The 26852-nt window shown below is 41.0% G+C and overlaps 1 protein-coding gene across 6 annotated transcripts in view; it reads right to left on the bottom strand.

Annotated features, from left to right (window-relative positions):
- kmt2e (lysine (K)-specific methyltransferase 2E) overlaps nt 1–26852 on the bottom strand; it is a 165993-nt gene that overhangs the window by 107929 nt on the left and 31212 nt on the right. For 5 of the 6 annotated variants that reach the window (XM_068059267.1, XM_068059271.1, XM_068059270.1 and 2 more), the window contains exons 3-4: nt 5011–5125; nt 2813–3042 (exon numbers count right to left, since the gene is read on the bottom strand). The exons of the other annotated variant lie outside the window; for it this stretch is intronic. In XM_068059267.1, the coding sequence (XP_067915368.1) occupies nt 2813–3042; nt 5011–5125 (345 nt within the window). The remainder of the gene's footprint in view (nt 1–2812; nt 3043–5010; nt 5126–26852) is intronic. 6 annotated transcript variants of the gene reach the window in all.

Raw genomic sequence — 26852 nt, 5'->3', positions numbered from 1 at the left:
ATATCATCCGTTGTATATTTAAGGAAGATTAAAAAACTGTGATCACAGCCTTTATCATTACCTTGTTATCTCTTTTAATAGAGCAGATGCCTGCCATCAGGGCCTGGTGACTTAGACACGGTGAGTTTATTTATTTTTAAATAATTAATTTCTTTTCTACTATCTCTAACAATTGTTCATATTCCTCTCTAGCACATCTATGTTGTCATTTCCACCAGCATTTGCAACAATCGATGGATAATATTTAACATCTCCAGGTCAGTCTCGGAGTTTCAGGCAGGATAGTACAGAATACAGACTGAAGGATTCAAACAAAGATTAATGGAAGAGGTGGGCATGGGAGGTGACAGCATGTTTGAGGGTCTCAGAGAAAATGGAAATTAGAAACAGGGTGGCACTTTATTCCCAATGCTCAGTAACTGCCAGTTGGGGCCCGGCAGCCCACACCATCATTCAGTATCTACATCACTGTAACACTCCACCTCCATTTTAAAAGTCTACGTTTTCCATCTGAGTGCACTGAGGTTTAAATTCTCCACTGGTGGTTTTAATTTAATTCAGTAGTAGCACAGCAACAAACAAGCATCAAACCAAGAGTCGCCCTGCTGGCAGACAACACAAAATACATTTAAAATATTAGCAACTGCTCCTTTTCTATTATGAGCTGCTCAGTTTTACTGCTGACAGACAACACCTGGGACTAACAGTACCCGTGATTTGTTAACATTTAAAAAAGGTTACGTATTGAGAACAGCTTTATTTTTCTCAATAGAAAAGTTGAGCAGAATTCAACTTGTTTTCCTAAATAATTTAAACCATATTGTAAAATTTATTTAAATTCTTTGGTTGCTCCTGATTGGCTTCTGCCCATGTCACTCAGGATGAGCCTCTCACATCATCCGTTTGGCAGAAAATTCAGTTAAAAATATTTCTATTCTAACAAAGACAGCAAGTGGTTTAGGGGGCTTAAAAATAATCTTTTCATATAAACTCTGTAAACAAAGAATTTGAATGATTTGGAGTGTTTTTTTATTTAAGGAAATTTATATATGTTTATTAAAGGCATGCAACAGCTTGACTTAATGGCAACATTCTCGCCTTTAGAGTCAGAAGTTGTAAGCTCAAGACACATTCCAGAATTTGAGCACATATTCTAGGCTGACATTACAGTGCAATACTGAAGAAATGCTTATTGTTGTAGGTGTTGTCTTTTGGATGAACCATTGAACAGATGCCACATCCATCTGATAGCATGGAAATAAAGATTCCACAGCACTATTCCTGACCAATATTTATCCCTCAACCAACAGTAATGGCTGTTTATCGCATTTGTTGCTTTTGGGACCTTCCTATATGAAAACTGGCTGCTGCATTTGCCTACACAACGGTGACTAAACCCAGCTGTTAGGCCCTTTGAGATGTCCTGGGGACACGATAAGGTACTACATAGTGCGTTCTTTCTTTATAAGTTAGCAAATTCACCAACTATGCACTTGGCAGGAAGGAGCATGATGATTCAAAGGCAATTGGGGTTCCATACTCTTGTCCTCCATTCCCACTCAAGGTTGTTACAACATGCACCACCCCCCCCCCCCACCCCCCAATATTACCAGAGCCTGGCATCCCAGTAATACTGCCAGACTCCAGTGCACAGGCAACCACCCACCCCCACCCCCCAATGTGTTGGGATCTGCTTCCTGAGGACACAAAATACTTTCCTACTCACTCTCCCAACCACTGCTCACAAACCTTCAGAATGTCCTCCCAGCACTCCCTGAACCCAAAAACCTCTCCGTGTTCTTTAATCTAGGACTCCCCAAATGCTCCCAAATCCCAGTGATGGCAGCAACTGGATCAACCCAATACCCCCTGAAGCTCTCTCGCTGTGCAATGCTCTCAGATCCCAAGCCCCCCAAAACCCCACATTAGTACTGCTAGATCCAAAGCCCACTTCCCAGTGTTCCCAGATTTCAGGACCACCCACAGTACTGAGAAATCTGTCTTCAACTCAACGATTTGTAAGGCCACAAAACATCAGCTAGTTTTTATTATTAAAAATCTTCACATGCTCATGTGATTTATTGCCAGTGTCCCTTTGACGAATCAGGCTGCAGAATTAGAGAGCACAGTCCCCTCAATTTATCATCTGACCATGATATGTTGAGCACCATCTGCTGGATCATCAGCTATTTCTGACGCCTCAGCTTTTTCAAGCTGAGCACTGAGCATCAATGCATGCACACAGTTCAAACTAAAATATCCCCAAATACTGTGTTTTTTTTTCTTTGGGAGATTCACTAACCTAAGATTTTATGATATGTACTCCCTATTAGATAGATCAGTAAGGAGCAGATGGGGCACTTTATTTTCTCAACAATTTTCCCTTTTCTTCAAAGATGTAGTTCCAAGGCACTAATTGCCCTCCAAATCTCAAGTAAATGACTATTATTTCTGAGAACTTGCACACAGTATCAGTAGGTTATTTAACTGCTGGGAATGTCAAAGCTAAGCCACAACTTTCCTCACTGCTGTAATTCAACAGGGAATGCTGGATAGTGATCAGGATCTGTAACCCTGGCCAATTTGTCACACCCTAACCTGAGGTACTGAGGCCAATGATAGCACTCTCATTCGTGCCCTAGTTGAGATCTGCTAATACAGCATAAACCTGATCCATTGCTGGTCTGTATGGCTAAGCTAGATAAACTCCCTTTGAAGGATCATTGTAACAACCTTTCAAGAATAAAATTATACTGTAATGTGAATAAACACACAGGTGAAAAAGTAAAAGGTTAATAGGTTGCAATCTTACCTGCATTTGTCACAACAGATCATGTATCCATCATCATGGGTGAACCCACAGATGCACCTGGTAACATCTGTGCCATAGCTTCCATCCTCAGAAGTACTGATAGTCGTGGCACTGGAGGTCTCATCAAAATTAGCAGTGGTGAATATGCTCACCTCATTTTTGCCTATCACCACTGTTGGAGGAGGGGAAGCGGGGGGTGTTGGCGGAGGACGAGCACCATAGTTGTGGTCCTGTAATTGTTAAGAAAAAGTGAGATTTCAATGCATACAATGCTTTTTTTTCCCCTCTAAATCACTTTGGCAAATTATGTGGGCTCAAAGGATATTACTTCTGAGGAATGAACCCAGTGTTAGCATTAAGCGCTTCCAGCCACACCGCAAAACTCATTTGATTCTGCTCCATCAATGCAGTACCTTGGGCATCAATGCACCCTGGGCCCGCCTTAGAATAGTAACCCCAACTGCACTTGTGTCATTTCAAATTTCAAACTAATCAGTCTTGTGGGTTGAGCTCAGACTGCTAATTATTGTGACATTAGAAAGATCCTTAAAGCCATCAAATAGAAAATTTATTTCATTAGCCTACAATAGATTTAAACCCAATAGTTCCAGTGTCAAAAATGTATTGTGCCAATCTAATGCACAACACATCCCCCAACAATTCAAGTTTCTAACACAGCACTTAAAAGAACTTAAATAACTTGCAAATTTGTCCTGCAAAATAGCCACAATTATTGACAATCAAAAATACTATGCTGTTTACCTGAAACCAAAAATAATGTAGTCAGCACAGTGATCAAGAGCTTTTAATGGCCATGAAACAAGATGTAAGTACACCAAATATGTTTTAATGCCTGGCTTTTATTTTCAGCTATCTGTTCAATTAAACTCCAATTCAACTTTGAAAAAGTACTAATAGATAGCTATTAACAGACTGGCATACTCAGTCTATATATGTTGGCAAGAACATAACTGCAAGCTCAGAGATTGGCAGGAATAAGATTCAAGTAAGGCAGATGTAAATGTATTTAAAAGCAAATTAATATTTTTAAAGCTAATAAGGCTGAATGTAGTACATAGCGAAAAAATCGTGATGAGTTAGCTGGGGATGTGGGAGAAAATCTTTCAAATCGCAATCCTGTCCTCATCTGATGCCCATGAACGCAAACTTAGAGCAGTGTCACTGGATAGTGATGATTGTTTTTTCTTCCTTAACCTAAGGGCACTAAGGCCAGCTGTAGAACCTGTTCTGCCATCCCTGCTCAAAACTCCAAATAGAGTCATAGAGTTATACAGCAGTTAAACAGGCCCTTCGGCCCATCGTGTCTGTGGCAGCCATCAAGCACCTAACTATTTGAATCCCATTTTCCAGCACTTGGCCTGTAGCTATCATAAATCTTATGATAAATCATAGTCCATCATAAATAAGGATGAAACTTGGGACTTTGTTTGTTGTGTAGCTTAGTTACTCATTGTCTTAAACAGATAATCCAACAGGGAAGCTACAGAATGGCTTCTGTTGAACAACCTTTTTAAAAAAAAATGGGTGGCTCAATTAATTATTAGCAGTGAGAATAATTTAGCCAGGAAGACTACTAAATGAACCAGGTTCTGTAGCACTTTTATAGGGGAAATTCTAGGGTATGCATCCTGATTCAACAAGGAGCTTGTTGCCATGCAGCAACTGACTTGAATAAGGTACATTTTACTTTCAGGTGCCCAGGCACACACCTATCAAATGCTGCATTACGCTCCTCTTTCCCTCTCCCCAGTGTCACTGGATGTCACAGGTAGCTAAGAAATAATATTACCACCAAAGTGGCCAATCATTCCTTTCAAAGGATTTTGTACATCTGTGAAAAATTACACAAAGCAAGTAAAAATTTGAACATTCAGCAAAAAAAGGAAAAGCGAGCAGGGAGAATGTCAACATAACAGATGTTAAGCCAGAATGCACCAATTAACTGAAATGACACTTTTTAACTATTAATAACACAGAAAAACACAAGAACTTTTGTAGATGAAAAAATGAAGCTGTGGTAACTTGTATTTGATTAGATAGATAGACAATGATGGTTTCCGAAACAACAGGATACCTTGCACTGCAGCAGTTAATATTTTTAAAAATATATTGATTCAGATCTGACATTAAAAAGCTAAGCAAAAACAGATGGTAATTTTATTAATTCCAAAACTTACTGCATAAGGCAAACCAATGTAACTGTGTGAATGATGAGAACTGCTGGTATATAACTGGTGCGGATAACTGTTTGACTTCTCAACTACCACAGGACTCGCTTCCACAGATTCTGGTCTAGAAAAAGAGAAATACATTGAATTATTCACTAAGTTCTGGATTTATTTCAAGATACATAATTTGTTCATCTGCAAATAATAGGTTCATGTTACATCGCACAGTTCTAAAAAGCAAACACGTAAGCAAGTTTTCTGCTAGCATTAGATTTTTTCAACTCTTAGCATAGAGAGATACAGCACTGAAACAGGCCCTTCGGCCCACTGAGTCTGTGCCGACCAACAACCACCCACTTATACTAATTCTACATTAATCCCATATTCCCTACCATTCTCCTACCACCTACCTACACTAGGGGCAATTTACAATGGCCAATTCATCCATCAACCTGCAAGTCTTTGGCTGTGGGAGGAAACCGGAGCACCCGGCGGAAACCCACACAGTCACAGGGAGCAAACTCCACACAGGCAGTACCCAGAACCGAACCCGGGTCGCTGCAGCTGTGAGGCTGCGGTGCTAACCACTGCGCCACCCATCTCCTCTTGAAGTCATTTTCTCTATTACTCTGTCGTACATTATAATACTGTAGAAAGATGCTGTGCCACTGGTTCACCCTTACGAAATGAAAGGGAGAGTCATTGCAACATCTGACAGAATACAACATTTGGAATGGTTTATATTCTTGTTTTAAATAATAAATGGAAGTATACTGAGTCAAGTTGCGTAGTGTACATGAAAATTATAGACATAGACGTGTGCGCACTTCCTGCAAATCCAATCCATGTTTTAATAAAAAAAGAGCAAACTACTACACTGCTTTTAATGAAAGACAGTTAGCAAAATGCAGCACACTGCTCTTAGGACAGTTTAACAAACTCAAGTGCAACAATGCAAGTTGGTGAAGAAAATCTTTGAATTAACTCTATCATTATAGATGATAAATAACATAAAAGATTTTATTTCACCTATTTAAGGTGTTACTTAACAGATACACTCCAATTCATTGCAGTGAACTCTGCTGCTAAATTCTGCAGGCCACCAGGGTTTAACTTGTCAGAAAAGGCAAATGAATACAGATCTAACAGTAATATAAAAGCAAAATACTGCAGATGCTGGAAACCTGAAATAAAAACAAGAAATGCTGGAAATACTCAGCAGGTCCGGCAGTATCCGTGGAGAGAGAAGCAGAGTTAACATTTCAGGACAGTGACCCTTCTTCAGAACGAACAAATATTAGAAATGTAAAAGATTTTAAGCAAGTAAACTGAGTGTTTTCTTCATTGTGGATCAGCTGCTTCAAAAACTTTCATGCAAATCAAGTTCAAGCCCACATAAAGGGAGGCAAGTGATGTCGTCACAAAAAGTGTTGACAACAGGATGCATGATAAAATTTCTGAAATTTGCTCATTATAAGCCAGAAGACATCTTTACAGTTTATGTAACTGAGTTTCTACAAGCTGTTTCCAAGCAGAATGTTAGCTTTCATCAACAAAAAATGTTCAGGAGGGAAAAAAAGCGAAGCAGCAAATTATAATTGTTTGCACCAGCATGTCTGGGTAAAAAAGCTGCTAGTGATTGGAAATTTAAAAAACCCCAATATTTTTGTGGTGTTGTTACTTTGCCTGTTACCTAAACAAACAAAATTGTGGATAACCAGAGCTCTCTTTGTGGCACTTTATGCCACTTTGACTGAAGAATGGAAGAAAATTCCAACTTGATAGTTGGCAACTGTGGGTTGATAGCAAGTCTTAAAAGCAGACCTTACTGCTAAATGCTTACAGCACTATAAATTTATTTCAGCAGCATCTGCAGCCAACATGATCTGAGATTACACAAACAACAATGGCCGACTGTCATGTAGGCCCCCACCTGCCAAGAATGAAGCACATTAATTTTGCCACATGAGCATGGATTTTTATACTGTTACCGGAATAAAGAACTTGCTTTTTAAAAGAAAGCAACACCAGATCCTTGACTGGAAAGACATTTGCATATTTACACAGTGCTTAAAGGGGACAAAAGACCATGCCCTGACACATTCAATCCACAATGGACTTTTGATTACCAGACGTTGAAGGTGGAGGAGCTAGCATTCCAGGTTGACTGCTAAGATGTCCCAATACACAGAAGAGACCGATCAAGCCAGTCGGTCACGTGACCACCTGCTGGCCAACTCGGGGAGTTTTAAATTGGAGAAAGTGTTTGAAGGCAGAAAGCGGTTTGCTCCTGGGCTGAGAAGGCCTCTCTTCTGCCTGCTCCCAGCTCTTTCTCATGGAACTGAAGAACCCCAAGAGAGAAAAGTCTCCTACAGTGAACAAGGTTTAAGAAGAATACCGGGCCCCAACGAAAAGCAAGATCTACCTCCAAGCAAGGACTACAGCGAACTCGAAACACAGTAACAAAAACCCATCTTCAGAGATTGCCTCAAACCTCTCCACTATTTTTCTTCTGCTTTTCTCGGTCTCTATTTGCATGTGCGTATCGCGTATGCATGCTAGCTTGGGGCGCAACATGTATCTGTAGGCGTTATCCGAATCAGAGTTTAAGTCTTAATAAAATTTCACTTTTCTTCTTGAAACTTAAGAAAGATGTTTGTGCTCATTTCTTTGCCCTATAATTGGAAAGCGTTGAACAACAATTCACCAAGGGGGGGCTCAAAACACGGTGTGTTTAAAATTAAATCCTGTTACAGTAGACCAGGTGAAGGCTGAAAGGGACCCCTGGACACTTTTCTCACCTGGTCGTAACACTAACCCTTAGGAAGGTATTCTTTTCAGCACAAGTTCTCGGTCGCGACTGCTCAAGCAAGATTTGGATCCAGTGTCAATGTTCATAAAAAAAGTCCTGACATCCAGATTGCTGACTGACATGATTGCTGTGTGGAAGGATGCTGCTTCTAATGGAAGCAAAAGGGACAAAAAGGACCATCTGGATCCAGAGAGCTGATGGTGGCATCAGAACCAATCATCATCACAAGCATGGAATCCAATTCTGTGGTCAACAGCTAAGCTAGATGTCGTTATGCAAGTTTTTTTGTGCGTTAAATGATTACTGAATAAACCTAGCAGTAAATACTTCACAGATCATTGTGCTGTTGAGAGAATGTAATCTAAAATGTTTTATGAAATGACTGAACTTTCCATTGTGCAGTTCCTACAGGGCTCATGTTTTGATCAGGTGCATTTCAAGAGTAGCATTAATGTTTTATGGCACTATAAATGTTTTTTTTTGGGGTTCTGCCATGATCTAATTGAATGGCAGGGCAGGCCTGAGGGGCTCAATAGCCTCTTGTTCCTATGTTCTGTGCTATTTATTAAAATTGCTTCATACAAACTACTGTAAAATTCCAATTCTTTAAAAAAAATTAACAATACTGTATATATACTCTACAGAATTTTAATTTCATACACAAAAGATCAAAACATTTCTGTTGGATTTTTCTCCATTCACAATATTGTCCGAATTAAAAATCATGAAATTAAAATCGCCTGTTTTGGGGGATTTTATCACTGCCAATCTTCCAGCTCTTTCAGAATGCATCAACTTCCTGCTGGGATACAATTCCACAGAAGCTACAGCCGTCTGCCACTTCACCCAATTAGCTGTTATTTTTGTGAGAGTCAGAAGACTATTAACTCTATGCACATTTCTCATAGGGATCATGGACAGTGATCAGGAATGGGAACGCGAACAAATTTATTCCTCCCTAAACCAGAAATATTGAGGCAAACTGTAGTGCTCCTACCTCCATCCTAGCTGAAATCAACCAACTTAGGACAAAGGATTGAACCTAAGACTATAATAGTCTGTTTTGCTCAATTACTCACTGGGCAATCAGGAGAATCTCTACAAACCTGTTTCTGCCAATGCTATCATTAGCATCATACAACAAAATAGCTCTTTAAATTAATATGTTATACCAATTTTTTAAATAACACAAATGCATTAATGGCAGCATTTCAGTATAGATTCTTCAATTTACTCGGTAGTTTTCAAAAGATCTTTTTGGAACAATAATTTTTACTAGCGAATGAAAGGTTGGTGATGGGTGGAAACTTTTATAGTCCACCATCAGATCAGTAACTTTCTGTCCTTCAATATTTTAACAGGAGAGTGTTTAAGAACTGACTAAACAATACTCAATAGTTAACTGAAAAAATTTAAAGGAAATTTGGTTAAACCAATTCCTATCAGTGTGAATGATAAAATTCAATTTTATTCCAAACAAAATAGAATCATAGAATGGCTGCAGCGCAGGAAGCCATTCAGCCCATCGTGTGAGTGCCGGCTCTCTGCAAGAGCAACTCACCTAACCCCACTCCCCTGCCTTTTCTCTGTACCCTGCAAATTTTTTATCTTCAGAAGCTCTCTTTGAAGGGCTCGATTGAATCTGCTGCCACCATTCTCAGGTAGCGCATTCCAGATCCTAACCATTCGCTGCATAAAAACATGTCACTATTGCTTCTTTTGTCAAATCACCTTAAATCAGTGTCCTCTGGTTCTGGATCCTTCGGCCAATGGGAAAAGTTTCTCCCTTTCTACTGAGTCCAGGCCCCTCATGATTTTGAACACCTCGATCAAATTTCCTCTTAAGTTTCTCTTCTCCATGGAGAACAGACCCAGCTTCCCAACCCATCCACATCCTTGGAACCATTCCCGTGAATCTTTTCTGCACCCTCTCTAATGCCTTAAGATCCTTCTGAAATGTGGTGCCCAGAACTGGACACAATACTCCAACTGAGACTGAACCAGTGTTTTATACAGGTTTATCGTAACTTTCTTGCTTTTGTACTCTATGCCCCTATTTATAAAGCCCAGGATCCCATATACTTTATTAACCACTTTCTCAACCTGTCCTGCAACCTTCAATGATAAACATATACCCCAGGTCCCTCTGCTCCTACACCCACTTTAGAATTGTATCCTTTAACTTATGTTGCCTCTCCTCATTATTCCTACCAAAATGAATCACTTCACACTTTTCTGCAATAAATTTCATCTGCCACTTATCCATTCATTCCACCAGCCTCTCTACATGAATTATATATTCAGACAAAGAATGATTTACAAATTAATAAAAGTAACCTTGCAACAATATAATTGCTTTTACACAACTACTATTCCTTCAACCACTCACATGCTGCTTTACAATTATTGTTAGCTACATGGCAATTTAGTTCTGTAAAGGAACAATGATAATTTATGCAAATACGCAGAAGATTTGAAAAAAAGTTATCAAAATGAAGTTAAGAACAGATAATAATCAGACTTGCCCCAAAAACCATCAAGAATTCTGAGTTTGAGATGGTCTAGATCAATAGACCAGCAGCAGAAAAGCAATCAACCAACACGGAAGTAGCAGAAAGTTACTAGAGCACATGTTGTGCTTATATCCAACTGCCGAGAAGCATAATAACCTCGTTGTGGTCACAAACGTGACTGGGCTCACATCCTTTACACTGCTAAATCATTCCATCCAAAGCAAAAACTACTCAAGCTGCTGCAGAATGAAACAAATATTGCAACATAATACCGATTTCTTAGTTACTTAGATACTAATTTCTTAGATACTAATAAAAACTTCACAAATGAATATGGCAACTTTCCCAAGATTAAGAGCATGGAAATCAGTAGACTGATGATGCCTCTTGTTAGTTACTCACTGAAAAAGTGTACTTAACACATTACTGGAAAACAGCTCAGAATTAAAATCTCAGTTCTACACCTTCCATTCTGTTGCTCAGAAATGTGTGTGTGTGTAGGATAGCTTAAACTCTAAAGTTTGGCAAGCACAGCAAATGCATAAGTACATTTCCTGCTGTTTGTAGATTTGGGCTACTCCTCCCTTCTCAAGAACTGCACAAAGCAGACCACACTCCTCATCCTAATAAAGGCAAAAAGATTACAAGTTTTTTTTGTTTTCAGATCAATTCTCAGTTGAATGATATGTAGTGATCAAAGTAGAAAAGGAAAAACTTCTTTTGTAACAAGCCTCACCTTATGCAACATTGGAAGGTTGAATTGCAACACACATTGATGACTTTCCTATTTAAGGTATATGGTTTAATATACATTATGTTTCTTTATCATTTGGTATGAAGTGAGCACTCAGAATCATCTGGATTACAGTAACTGCACGAGGGTTCCTCTTTTACTGTCTTATAATTTACCGAGACACTGAACAAAATCCAGCAGAAATGCTGTTCCAGTGGTATGAAAGGTGGGGGGGGGAAAGAAGAGAAAAATGAGAAAAGATTGACCAGTTGGTGTCAACAGCAATTAGATAATGTACACACTGCAAATATAAGTCAGTACACATTTAATTGACAATCTGTTTAGTACAGAAATCAAAAGTGAAATGACTCAGCTACAAATATTTCAAGTTGCAGCTGCTAACCATTTATCTATATTTACACACTCTGTAGCCAGCTATTTTCACAATCACAGTATTTGAAAATTTTATTTATCATGAAGATTATTTGCTAATCTTCAACTCTACTGCTGAAGTTAAAATGCTTTGCTTCTTCTTGCCAGTCTGACTGAGGAGGAAATTAACAGCTACTACAGTGACCACCTGTTCTTATACTCAACATGTGCTCCTCTCACCAACACTTTAAAGACAGCACTGTTTAAAATTAGATTCCTGTGTGACTTTTAAGTGTCCAGAAACAGAGGACATATTTCAGTGGCAATGTTATCCAGTGAGGTGGCAGGGCTATTAGAGCCTAAATTCTTTTTGTTTAAACATTTATTTTCAAGTTTGTCAGAAGGCCCATTCCTGCAGAATAGATCAGACAATTATGGCTGTTTATTAATCGCAGCTAACCTCTGTGGTTAACAAGTTTGCTTTTTTTAATAGATTGTTTACAGATTAACTTTTTTCTAACACGTTAACAGGTCATTTATGTGGAAAATATTGAGATAGGACTAAGGTTTTGCTGACCACCGGCCCAAAGATTGGACATGCTGAACTGTGACTTCTCCATCTGTTATGAACTTACGTAATGCATTTTGGAAGGTCTAATGCAGGTGGGAAGTATACAGTAAATGGCAGAACCCTTAGGAGTATTGACAGGCAGAGAGATCTGGGCGTACAGGGCCACAGGTCATTGAAAGTGGCAACGCAGGTATATAAGGTAGTCAAGAAGGCATACGGCATGCTTGCCTTCATCCGTCGGGGCACAGAGTATAAAAATTGGCAAGTCATGCTGCAGCTGTACAGAACCTTAGTTAGGCCACACTTAGAATATTGCGTGCAATTCTGGTCACCACACTACCAGAAGGACGTGGAGGCTTTGGAGAGGTTTACCAGGATGTTGCCTGGTCTGGAGGGCATTAGCTATGAGGAGAGGTTGGATAAACTCGGATTGTTTTCACTGGAACGATGGAGGTGGAGGGGTGACATGATAGAAGTTTACAAAGTTATGAGCGGCATGGACAGAGTGGATAGTCAGAAGCTTTTTCCCAGGGTGGAAGAGTCAGTTACTAGGGGACATAGGTTTAAGGTGAGAGGGGCAAAGTTTAGAGGGGATGTGCGAGGCAAGTTCTTTACACAGAGGGTGGTGAGTGCCTGGAACTTGCTGCCGGGGGAGGTGGTGGAAGCAGGTACGATAGTGACATTTAAGAGGCATCTTGACAAATACATGAATAGGATGGGAATAGAGGGATACGGTCCCCGGAAGTGCAGAAGGTTTTAGTTTAGGCAGGCATCAAGATCAGCGCAAGCTTGGAGGGCCGAATGGCCTGTTCCTGTGCTGTACTGTTTTTTGTTCTTTTAATTAGGAACAGGAGTAGACCATTCGGCCCCTTCGCGCCTGCTCCGTCATTTAAGAAGATCATGGCTGATCTGATTGTGGCCTCAACTCCACTTTCCTGCCTACCCCAATACCCTTTGACTCCCTTGTTAGTGATGAATTTATCTACCTCTGCCTTAAAAATATTCAATGACTCTGCCTCTGCCGCTTTCTGCAGTTCCAAAGATTCACAACCCTCGGAGAAAAGGTTTCTCCTCATCTCTGTCTTAAACGGGCAACACCTTATTTTTAAACTGTGCCCCCTAGTTCTAGTCGCTCCCCCAAGGGGAAACATTTTTTCAACATCCACCCTGTCAAGTCCCCTCAGGATCTTACATGTTTCAGGAAGATCACCTCTCATTCTTCTAAACTTCAATGGATACAGACCCAACCTGTCCACATTTCTTCATAAGATAACTCCACCCCCTGCCATCTCGGGTATCAGTCAGAACCTTCCCTGAACTGCCCCTAACGCATTTATATCCTTTCTTGAATAAGGAGACCAAAACTGTATACAGTATACCAGATGTGGTCTCACCAATACCCTGTACAACAGTATCAAAACATCCCTTTTATATTCCATTCCCCTTGCAATAAATGATAACATTCCAATTGCCTTCTTATTCACTTGCTGTATCTGCATACCAACCTTTTGTGATTCATGTACCAAGACACCTAGATCCCTGTACCTCAGAGCTCTGCAATCTCTCTCCATTTAAATAATATGCTGCTTCACTGTTCTTCCTGCCAAAGTGGATAAGTTCACATTTTCCCACATTATACTCCATTTGCCAAATTTCTGCCCACTTACTTAACCTATCTATATCCTTTGCAGATTCACGTCCTCTTCACAACTTACTTTCCTACCTATCCTTGTGTCATCAGCAAATTTAGTAACCATACATTCTGTCCTTTCATCCAAGTCATTGCTATAAATTGTAAATAGTTGAGGTCCCAGCACTTAGGAAGGACAGGCAAAAAGAAGGTGGTGCTGCACTGATAATGAGGGATGGGATCAGTACTTTAGTAAGGGACGATCTCAGATTGGAAGAACAAAATGTAGAATCTGTTTGGGTGGAGCTAAGAAACAGCAAGAGGGATCAGTACATCAGTAAGGGAGGATTTCAGATCGGAAGAACAAAATGTGGAATCCGTTTGGGTGGAGCTAAGGAACAGCAAGAGGCAGCAAACATTGGTAGGAGTTGTTAATAGGCCAAACAGTAGTGGTAGTGTGGGGCATGGTAATAATCAGAAGATTAAAGGAGCATGTAGCATGGGTAATACATTAATCACAGGTGACTTCAATCTGCATGTAGAGTGGGTAAACATAATTAGCACTAATGCTGTGGAGGACGAGTTTCTGGAGTGTGTTATGGATGGTTTTCTAGAGCAGTACGTTGAGGGACCGACTAGAGAACAGGCTATTTTAGATCTATTATGTAATGAGAAAGGGCTAATTAATAAGCTTGTTGTAAAAGAACCTTTAGGGATGAGTGACCATAATATGATAGAATTTTACATTATGTTTGAAAGTGAGGTAGTTCAATCCGAAGCCAGGGTGTTAAATTTGAACAAAAGAAATTATGAAGGTATGAGGGGCAAATTGGCTGAGGTGGATTGGGAAAATACATTAAAGGTTATGACAGTACATAGGCAATGGTTAGTCTTTAAATAAATATTACACAGTTTACAGCAACTATACATTCCTTCAAGGCACAAAAACCCCAAAAGTAAAGGCAGTCAATTGTGGATAACAAAGGAAGTTCAGGATTGTACAAGATTAAAAGAAAAGGCCTAAAAAGTTGCCAGAAATAGTAGTAAGCCTGAGGACCGGGAGGATTTTAGAATACAGCAAAGGAGGATGAAAAAACTGATAAAGAAAGGGAGAATAGAATATGAATGTAAGCTAGCAAAAATATAAAAACGGACTGTAAAAGCTTCTATAGGTACGTAAAAAGGAAACATTTGGCTGTCAAATGTGGGTCCATTACAGGCAGTCAGGAGAATTTATAATGGGGATTAGAGAAATGGCAGAGAAGCTAAATGATTACTTTGTGTCTGTCTTCACTGAGGAAGATACAAGAAATCTCCCACGAATTAGAGATCCAACGGATTAGGTGGAATGAGGAATTGAAGGAAATTAGTATTAGTAAGAAAGTTGTATTGGAGAAATTAATGGGGCTGAAGGTTGATAAGCCCCCAAGACCTGATATGCTACATCCCAGTGTTGAAAGAGGTAGCTCTGGAGATGTTGGATGCATTGGTGATAATCTTCCAAACTTCTATAGATTCTGGAGCGGTTCCTGCAGATTGGAAGGTCGCAAATGTCACCACACAATTTAAGAAGGGAGAGAGAGGGAAAACAGGGAATTACAGACCTGTTAGCCTTACATCAGTCATTGGGAAAATGCTGGTATCTAATCTAAAGGATGTGATAAATGGACACTTGGATAACAATGATCTGATTGGGCATAGTCAACATGGATTTACGAATGGGAAATCATGTTTGATGAACCTGTTGGAGATTTTTGAGGATGTCACTAACAGAATTGATAAAGGGGAGTCAGTGGACATGGTATACTTAGATTTTCAAAAGGTCTTTGATAAAGTCCCCCACAAGAGGTTGGTTAGCAAAATTAAAGCACATGGGATAGGTAATATACTGGCATGGATTAAGGAGTGATTAACAGGCAGAAACCAGAGAGTAGGAATAAATGGGTCATTCTTGCGTTGGCAGGCTGTGACTAGTGGGGTACTGCAGGGATCAGTGCTTGGGCCCCAACCGTTCACAATATATATCAATGATCTGGATGTGGGGAAAATGTAGTATTTCCAAGTTCGCGGATGACACAAAACTAGGTGGGAATGTGAGGAAGATGCAAAGCGGCTTCAAGGGGATTTGGACAGACCTAGTGAGTGGGCAAGAACGTGGCAGATGGAATATAATGTGGAAAAATGTGATGTTATCCACTTTGGTAGGCGGAACAGATGTGCAGAGTATTTCTTAAATGGTAAGAGATTAGAAAGTGTAGATGTACAAAGGAACCTGAGTGTCCTTGTCAATAAGTCAATGAAAGCTAACGTGTATGTGCAGCAAGCAATTAAGAAGGCTAATGGTATGTTAGCCTTTATCGCAAGAGGATTTGAGTACAGGGGTAGTGAAGTCTTGCTTCAACTGTATAGAACCTTGGTTAGACCACACCTGGAGTACTGTGTGCAGTTTTAGTCTCTTTACCTTAGGGAGGACATTATTGCCATAGAGGGAGTGCAATGAAGGTTCACCAGACTTGTTCCCGGGATGGTGGGACTGTCCTATGAAGAGAGGTTGGGGAAACTGGGCCTGTATTTGCCAGAGTTTCGAAGAATGAGAGGTGATCTCATTGAAACCTACAATATACCTGAAGGAAAACAAAAACAAGAAATGCTGGATTCACTCAGCAGGTCTGGCAGCATCTGTGGAAAGAGAAGCAGAGTTAACGTTTCGGATCAGTGACCCTTCTTCGGAACTGACAAATATTAGAAAAGTCACAGATTATAAACAAGTGAGGTGGGGGTTGGGCAAGAGATAACAAAGGAGAAGGTGCAGATTGGACCAGGCCACATAGCTGACCAAAAGGTCACGGAGCAAAGGCAAACAATATGTTAATGGTGTGTTGAAAGACAAAGACAATATACCTGAAGGGATAGACAGGGTAGATTCAGCTACGATCTTTCCCCGGTTGGGAAATCTACAAAGTGGGAAATAAGGGGAAAGTCACTTAGGACAGAAGTGAGGAGAAATTTCTTTACTCAGAGGGTTGTGAATCTTTGGAATTCTCTACCACTGAGGGCTGTGGAAGCTGAGTCATTGAGTATGTTTAAAGCAGAGACTGAGATTTTGAAATACAATTGACATACGGGGAAATGAGGATAGTGTGGGATAAAGGCATTGAAGTGGATGATGGTCCTGAATGGCGGTGCAGGTTCGATGGGCTGAATGGCCTACTCCTGTTCCTATGTTCCCATGATCCCTGTGGCACTCCACTCGTCACATCTTGCCAACCTGAAAATTACCCATTTATGCCTACTCTCTGTTTCCTGTTAGCTAACCAATCCTCTGTCCACGCGAATATGTTACCCCCAATGCCATGAGCTCTTATTTAGCTTAGTAACCTTTGATGTGGCACCTTATCAAATGTTGGTGGCACTGTGAATAAACATGCACTTCTTACTCCACTCAGAGTGAACCATTTTGATGTATGGCACCCAATTCCTGTTAACAATAATGAGCAAAAAGATGATACATAGGGAACACGTGCGGCAAAATTCCCAGTACAGAAAATTGGAACCCTGGACAGGTTTTTCTGCAGACCTTCAAGACTACTTATACAGTGAATAAAGATGGCTTGAACCCATGGTGTCTGGGTTACACAGCTTCTGAAAACAAAGTTAAAGATTAATTTGTTTTTAAATGTTAAACTTGCTGATTTGTGATGCCACTAATAGCAAGCAGCAGAGGTTCAGGTGTCCTCTTTAATTACTGATTCAGTTCAGTATTTTGGGCCACGTCGGTGCTCAATTGAGCAAGGCCAGGTACTTAGCTTTCATCATTAAAATGTAATCCTTTTTCCAATCCTTTCTTTATTTACTAACAGTACTACAGTTTGTAGTAACACTGCATGAATTTAAAAGGATTCTGTTTCAACTTAAAAATATGCATAACAAATGTGAAAGATATGGATGCAATAAATGTATCAATTAGATGTTATTAAAACCAACATTTACAGATTAAAATTTTTAATTGAGATTAAACGATTCATTTTTTAAAATGGTGACAGCCCCATAGACTATATATATATCTTAATTTTATATCTACATACAATCTGTTAATATCTACCTATATATCAAAAGTCTTGCATGTGTGTGCATTTCCTACATAAGAATTTAAGAAATAGGAGCAGAAGACCATATGGCTCCTTGAGCCTGCTCCACTGTTCAATACGATTATGACTAATGCCAGGCTTCAAATCCACTTTTCCACATGCTCCCCATATCCCTTGATTCCTTGACAGACCAAACATCTATCTCAGCCTTAAATATACTCAACGATGGCACATCCACAACCCGGTAGTGTAAAGAATTCCAAAGATTCACAACTCTTTGACTGAAGTAATTTCTCCTCATCTCAGTCCTGAAAGATTGGCCCCTTATCCCGAGATTGTTTCCCCAACCAAGGAAACAACCTCTCAGTGTCTACCCTGTCAAGCCCCTCCAGAATCTTGTATGTTTCAATGAGATCACCTCACATTCTTCTAAACTCCAAAGGGTACAGACTCAATTTGCACAGCCTTTCATCAGAGGACAACCCTCTCACCCCTGGAACTAATCTACTGAACTTTGGTTGTACCCTCTTCAAGGCAAGCCTATCCTTCCCTATATGGAGACCAAAACTATGCACAGTACTCCAGGTGTGGTCTCACCAAAGCCCTGTACAACTGTAGCAAGACTTTCTTATTCATGTACTCCAATCCCATTGCAATAAAGGCCAACATTCCATTTGCCTTCCTAATTGCTTGCTGTACCTACATGCTAACTTTTTGTGTTCCTTGTACAAGTACTCCCAAGTCCCTATGAACAACATTTACAAGTTTCACACCTTTTGAAAAATATTTTGCTTTTCTATTCTTACTACCAAAGTGAATAACCTCACACTTCCCCACATTATACTCCATCTGTCACCTTGTTGCCCACTCATTTAGCCTACCTATATCTCTTTGCAGCCTCTTTGTGTCCTCTCAGCTTGCATTCCCACCTAGCTTTGTATCGTCAGCAAACTTCAATTCTTTACTCTCGATCTCTTCGTCTCAGTCATTAATATAGGTTTATCTATTTCCTCTTCATATTACCCTTACTTCCTGTGTTATAATTCTTAAATAATGCTTTTAGGTCAACATTTATAACCCTCTGCAAACATTTACCCAAAATTCTATACTTGAAGAACCCTGACCACATGGCAATGCTGTCATAGGAAGCAGTAATGAAGATCTGCTGCCACAAGATGGTGCTCTGGTGCAAGTTACACTGGTCCACAAGCTGTTTCAGCGACTTCCTCCAAATCAGGTAATTTTTATTTCCCAATCTCATTTACTATAATTTCATTAACTTTTAAATTTATTAAGATTACTTTCTCTTCTTGTAGTCCCTGGTTCCCAAGAGCTCAAGCCACCCTTCCAATCCTGCTGGCTGCTTTTTCATTAGTTCCCAGCCAGCAGATGCTATCTCTGTATCTCATTCCCAGTTCCTGCCAACTTCCTCTGCCTGCCTCCTGTATGGGGGGGGGGGGGGGGGGGGGGGTGCGCGCAAAGGGGAGGGGTTGCGAAGAGGAGAGGGAGCAAAGAGGAGGGGGAGTAGGGGGGAGTGGAGGGGCAGTGGGAGGTAAGGCAGCGAGGGGCGAAGAGAATATGGGGGGTGGGAAGGGTGATCAGCATAGGGAAAGAGGAGGAAGGAACCACAAACAAATTGGGATGACAAAGAGTCAGATAATTGGGGATTAGCACCACCACTGGAGGTGTGATGGTGGAAGATTCTTCACAGACTTAGATCATGGGATGGCTTGTCTCTGTGGTAGCTGGCATGATTATTGGTGACTAAAGAGGCCAATTCTTAATCTGTAGGCTGTTGAGCATGAAAAGGCAGATACTGGGTTGCCCCTGCCTTTTCAGCCCGTGCCATGAGCCCTGCCTCCAGCACAAAATCTAGCCTGATGTGTGCCTATTACACCAATTTTAATATGGTTATCCTTTATAACCTCACCCACCCCCACATTTCCCAGCTCATTCTCCAAGCCAGTTCTCCACCCATTTGAGGTAGATCTTTGACCTGATGGTGCCCTGCTGCCTTTCCCTGTTCCTTCCTTCCTACCAGTTCTCATACTACCAAATGCAGACAAGCACCCTCCACCACTGCTGCTCCAACCAATTGCCCATTACCATCCTGCTCCTGCATCTTAGAAGTTATGAAGAAAAAAACATTCCTGGCTGTGACCATGAATCACCGTTTTTCTTATTGTGGGGTGAGATACCCCACCCCCCCCCCGACCAAAAAATAAGAGCTTAGAATTAGTTTGATATAAAATAGGCTTCCACACCTCAAGCAAAGTCCTGCTTTAATACTAAAGGCAGAATGGGGTCAATGAAAGCTTATATTAGTTCCATAGAAAGCCCCCATTTGCAGTTCTCCAACAGACCAGTTTTGTCCACCTCCACCAGTTGTAGACACCCCAACCCATCCATATCCCCATTTTATGCAGAAATATGTTTCTTGGGATTTCCTCAAGCAGCGTGAATTACAGGATTCCAAAAAGTATTTCCCCAGCACCAAGCTTGGCTGAGAAGTCTCTGTTACTTAAACAAATATTTAATTTCTAGTTAAATAAAGCCATAGTAGACACTAAGATTTTCTGGCAAAATTTGAGAAAGGAAGGAGGAACTTAGGTTTACTGCCTTCACTATCCTGCATCCCTCCCCAAAGTAGCTGTGCTTCCCACATCCTCTTCACTATTCCATCCCAAGCCTCCATGTCTTTTCCGCTGATCTCCATTCCAACCCACTCCCAAGAAAGACTCTATTGTGCTATTTCTAACTGTTACTTGGAGACCAATACCAAGTCTGAAGCATTTTCAACGGGAGTGAAGTACAATCAGCACTCTAAAGAACTTACAGACAATTCCCAATTGGATATATGGCTAAGCCACTATTTTCAACAGCAACTTGTTCATGGTAACCATCCATCTTACTGTTCCACAGCTCAGGAGACCGTTCCAAGTACATCCACTGCCAGAAATCCCTTACCATTGCCACATCCCAGCAGCCACCTCCTTTCACTTCCACACTCTAACACACTACTCCCAGATTACTCAGTATCACTCCCCAATTCCAATGCCAAAGGATCCCACTCCCCAATATTGTACCACTTGTTCTTTCCACATCCCATCACTCCCCACCCCTCCCAGTACTCCCATATCCCATGACCAACTTTGCAACAATACCAAACCATGTCACACCCTCCACTACCTCTACACACCTACCTATCTCTAATGTACTTCCTATTGTCTTCCTGTGCATCCAAGTCTTGAACAACAAGGTAAGATTATAAAATTCAGGATGTGAATAAACAAACAATGTTTACTAGTTTACAATTTCTATAAAAATGTAAAAATCGTCACATAATTTGAACTCAAATACCGATAACATTTTGTAATAAAAATATAATTTTACTTATTTGATCGCTGTAAATCAATAGCTCGAATATATTATAGGTTACACAGTACAAAAAAATCCTCCAATGTGCATTGCCACAGACAATTCAGTCATATTGAGCTGCTTCTCATCACAATTTACAATCCGTTGCACTATTAACTAAATTTTGCCTAACAGTTAAAAAGGATGCAGAATTCAATCAACTAACTTTAGTTGTCCTGATCATTCTCTTCAATTATCATCCTGAGGACCATCTACGAGAAAAAGTACACACAGACCATGTGTATGCTGCATTCAGCTCTTCAGTCACTGCTAGTAGCTTCACACTCATCACAGTTGTGATAATAATTACTCAAGTCAAGAATTGACCGACTTGTCCATTACATCAAAAATCCTTAAAACAGCATTTGGCACTCTGAACACTTTGGTCTTTCCCAAGCACCATTTAAGGTTTGGCTATATGACAGGGCTAATTGGAATGATCGCAAACAGGAAGTTACGACCACAGACAGGTCTGCCAGCTGACAGCCTTTATCTGCTGAAGCCCTAAGCTATGGAATTTCCTCCCTATATCTCTCCACCTCTCTTTCCACCTTTAAGATGCTCCTTAAAACCTACCACATGTGCCTTAATATCCCCTTGTGGCTCAGAATCACAGAATTATTACAGCAAAAAAGGAGACCATTTGGCCCATCATATCTGTGCTGACTCTCCAAAAGAGCAATTTACCGAGCGCCACTCCCCGGCCCTCTCCCAATAGCCCTGTACATTCTTCCTTTTCAGAGAACAATCCAATTGCCTCTTGAATACCTCAATTGAACCTGCCTCCACCACACTCTCAGACAGTCCATTCCAGATCCCAATCACTTGCTGCGTCAAGAAGTTTTTCCTTATGTCGCTATTGCTTCTTTTGCCCATCATCTTAAATCTGTGCCCCCTTGTTCTTGGCCCCTCCACCAATGGGAACAGTTTTTCCCCTGTCAAATCTCCTCTCAACCTTCTCTTCTCCAAGGAAAACAGTCCCAACTTCTCCAATCTATCCACATAACTGAAGTTCCTCATTCCTGGAACCATTCTCGTGAACTTTTTCTGCACTCTCTCCAATGCCTTCACATCTTTTCTAAAGTGTGGTGCCCAGAACTAGACACAATACTCCAATTGAGGCAGAATCAATGTTCTGTACAAGTTTAACATAACTTCCTTGCTTTTGTATTCTATATCTCTATTAATGAATCCTAGGATGCTGCATGCTCTATTAACCGCTCTCTCAACCTGTCCTGTCACCTTCAATGATTTATGCACATATACACCCAGGTCCCTCTGCTCCTGCACCCCCTTCAGCATTGCACCTTGTGTTTCCTCGTTCTTCCTACCAAAATGAATTATTTCACACTTCTCTGCATTAAATTTCATCTGCCACTTGTTCACCCATTCCACCAACCTGTCTATGTCCTTTTTAAGTTCTACACTATCCGCCTCACAGTTCACAATGTTTCCAACTTTTGTAATATCCGCAAATTTTGAAATTGTGCCCTGTACACCAAGGTGTAGGTCATTAATATTTATCAGGAACAGCAAGGATCGCAACACCTATCCTTGGGGAACTCCACTACAGACCTTCCTCCAGCCCGAAAACATCCATTAACCAGTACCCTCTGCTTCCTGTCACTCAGCCAATTCCGTATCCATGTTGCTACTGTCCCTTTTATTCCATGAGCTATAACTTTGCTCACAAAGTTGTGTGGTACTTTATCAAATGCTTTTTGGAAGTCCATGTACACCACATCAACAGCATTGCCCTGATCAACCTTCTCTGTTACCTCATCAAAAAAACTCCAGCAAGTTAGTCAAACATGATTTGCCCTTCACAAATCCGTGCGGACTTTCCCTAATTAACCGCATTTGCCCAGTGATGATTGAAACAGCTAAGTTTGGGTCAGGTGGGAAGTTAAAACTTTGAAAAATCTCAAACCTGAACTCTACCCACCCACTTCCAGTTTTAACGGAGGCGACGGCGGGTGGACGGGGCAACACACTCCCAGGAGGCGGGTCATTCATTTAAATATTTTAATTGGCTTTATGCCTCCGATTTTATCTCTTCTGAAGCTTTCACACTGGCTGGCCGGGTTGTTGAAATTCGGGAAATTCAACAGTTAAAGGGAAGAAAGGACTGCTGCATGAAATTTTCCAGCCCTGCTTCAATAAAGGGTGAAAGATCATTGATATCAAGAGAATAAGGGAAAAAACCTTACCATAAACTGTCTAAGTGGGTAAATTTATTACCAGGAAAATTCCAGGTTTAAGCTCATCTATACCAAGTGAACTAGACTCAACGTTTCCCTCAGAGGGAAAGGAAGGGTATCCAAAACTACAGCTCCCTGGATGACTAAAGACTTTGAGGCAGAAAAATAGGGCTTATGAGAAAAGTCAGGTTCATAATACAGTAATCAAGCAAAATACAGAAAGTGCAGAGGAGAACAGAAAAAGAAAATAAGAGGAGCAAAAGAAAGTATGAGAATAAACTAGTGGGTGACATAAAAGGGAACATAGAGTCATACAGCATAGAAACAGGCCCTTTGGCCCACCGTGTCCATGCCGACCATAATGCCTATCTATACTAATCCCACCTGCCTGCATTAATTCCATATCTCTCTATGCCTTGCTCATTCAAGTACCTGTCCAGGTGCCTGTTAAATGTTGCTACTGTTCCTGCCTCCACCACCTCCTCAGGCAGCTCATTCCAGAAACCCACTATATTGTGAGAAAAATCTAACGCTTTGACCCCGTTTAAACCTCCTCCCTCTCACCTTAAATCTATGCCCTTTAGTTTTAGTCACTCCTACCATGGGAAACAGACTCAAGCCCTCCAAACCTGGCAACATCCTTGTGAATCTTTTCTGCACCCTCTCTAGCTTAATCACATCTTTCCTGTAGTGCGGCGACCAGAACTGCACATAATACTCCAAATGTGGCCTAACCAACGTTATTTACAACTGTAACATAACGTCCCAACTCTTGTACTCAGTGCCTCGGCTGATGAAGGCAAGCATGCCATACGCCTTCTTCACCACCCTGTCTACCTGTGTTGCCACTTTCAGGGAACTATGTACTTGCACCCCAAGGTCACTCTGCTCAACAACACTCCCCAGGGCCCTGCCATTCACTGTAGATGTCCTGCCCTGGTTTAACTTCCCAAAATGCATCACTTTACACTTGTCTGCGTTAAATTCCATTTGCCACTCCCTTGCCCACTTTCCCACTAATGTCTTTTATAAACATACGAAGAGTGAAAGGGTAGTCAAAGAAAGGGAGGCCCTGATTGGGACCAAAAAGAAAATCATCTTGTTGGGGCAGGGGATGTACCTGAGGTACTGAATGAGTACCTTGCAACTATCTTCAAGAGGATGATGCCAATGTTACAGTAAAGGAGGTAGAGAAACTGGATAAGGCGACAGAAAATAAGGAGGTACTTAAAAGGTTGCAGTGATCCAAGTGTTACAAAAGGTTTTATTTTTGTACTAAAATCTTAAGACTTCTACGTGTTTTAAAAAACTGAAAAAAGGATTTTCAGTAGACTTAAGACACCTGCAAATAGCTGGAAATTTTGGGTGTTGACTTTGTATGCAAAAATAGGGGAAGCAAGCAGTTTCAAGGAAATAGCAAGAGGTTTTGACCTCCTCTGAGTGACAGAGGAGCTACACTGTCTGTTCATGTAATCAGCTCCGGAAGGTTTGTTCCACTTTGGACACTTTTAAAAACCAATGAGTTGGACAACGAGCAGACATTTGAAATCTTTGCTTTGACCTGCCTGAAGCAAGAGAGGAAGACCCAGAAAAGTGTTACCTCTCTCTGTACAGGAATCCTACATCTCTTAAAAGGAAACCCTGCATTGGAAAGGTGGCACGTTCCTATTACGTCCAGTATCCGAAGAATTCCTGCATCCAGAGTGGTTCCTGTGGCCTCCTGTGTTTTGGGAGATCCTGAAATCTCAAGAAAGCTTCTACTGTTAGACTGCTACTTTAAAAACCCAAGCAGACCTGTTGCTACACCCTTTGCTGAAAGGCCAGTGTGACGCCTGCTGTAGATAAATTGCCTTGAACGTCTAATGATCAAAGACTGTTCATCAACCTCACCTGGAGAGACGAGTGGCATCTGACCATTCAACTCTGGGACACCACACTGTACTGAAAACATCCGGCCAGAACGTGATAAACTCAATAATTTTATTTTTCCTTTTTATTCCGAAGAAACAGCTGTAAACCAAATTCTCTTCCCCGGTTATCTGGTGTTTTTGAATATATGTGTGTGTGCATGAGAGTTAAAGAAATAAGGAGTTTTTCATATTTATAGATTTATCTTGTTAGTAGTTAAGACCTATAATTTAATTTTTAATAAATAGTTAATGTTGTTTAAAGAAACCTGGTTTGGTGTGCTTTATTCTGGGGGACAAATAAAGTGTTTAATTTGGTTATTCTTCGGTAGGTGGGAACCGTTTTTGACATGCTATGACCTGTGGTGCAGTGGGACTGAATTAACAGTGCCTTGGTCATAACAAAAGCAGAAAAGTTATTCGGTTCAGACCCCCACAGTGCTGTTAAGAACAGACTTCCAGGTTTTTGACCTAGCAACAGTGAAGGAATGGTGATATAGTTCCAAGTCAGGACAGTGTATGGCTTGGAGGGAAATTTACGGGTACTGGTGTTCCCATGCATCTGCTTCCCTTGTCCATCTAGCTGGTAGTGGTCACAGGTTTGGAAGGTGCTGTTGAAGGAGGCTTGGTGAGTTGCTACAGTGCATCTTGTAGATGGTACACACTGCGGCCATTGTGCGCTTGTGGTGGAGGGAGTGAATGTTTAAGGTGGTGAATGAGGTGTAGATCAAGCCGGTTGCTTTGTCCTGGATCGTGTCGACATTCTTGAATGCTGTTGGAGCTACAGTCATCTTGGCAAAAGGATAGTATTCCATCATACTCCTGACTTGTGCCTTGTAGATGGTGGACTGGCTCTGGGGAGTCAGGAAGCGAGTTACTCGCTATAGAATTCCCAATCCCTGACCTGCTCTTGTTGCAACATTTATGTATGACTAGTCCAGTTTAGTGTCTGGTCAATGATAACCCTCAGTATGTTGATAGTGGGGGATTCAGCAATGGCAATGCCATTGAACATCAAGGGCAAATGGTTAGATTCTCTATTGTTGGAGAAGGTCATTCGCCTGGCACTTGCGTCAGACGAGTGTTACTTGCCACTTATCAGCCCAAGCCTGAATGCTGTCCAGGTCTTATTGCATATAGACTTATAGAATTCAATTCTTTTGTCCCGTTTGGAACATGGCTGTAATGAGATCTGGAGCTGAGTGCCCTGGCTGAACCCAAACTGAGCAGGTTATTGCTGAGTAAGTGGCACTTGATTGCACTATCAGTGACACCTTCCATCACTTTGCTGATGATCAAGAATAGACCGATCAAGTGGTAATTGGCAAGATTGAATTTGCGTCAGGGCTCTTTGCCGCATCGTACCTTCAGCTGTTTCTTGATATCATGTGGAGAGAACTGAATTGGCTGAAGACTTTCATCTGTGATGCTGGGGACCTCAGGAGGAGGCTGGAATCGATCATCTATTCAGCACCTCTGGCTGAAGGTGGGTACAAATGTTTCAGCCTTGTCTTTAGCACTGATGTGCTGGATGCTGCCATCATCGAGGATGGAGATGTTTGTGGAGCCTCCTGCTCCGGTTAGTTTTTATTATTTCCCATCACCAT

The sequence above is a fragment of the Heterodontus francisci genome, chromosome 27 (assembly GCF_036365525.1).
Source record: "Heterodontus francisci isolate sHetFra1 chromosome 27, sHetFra1.hap1, whole genome shotgun sequence".
In the NCBI taxonomy this organism is placed as follows: domain Eukaryota; kingdom Metazoa; phylum Chordata; class Chondrichthyes; order Heterodontiformes; family Heterodontidae; genus Heterodontus; species Heterodontus francisci.
Note: the sequence above shows the minus strand (reverse complement) of the source record. Positions and strands in the feature narration are given on the sequence as shown.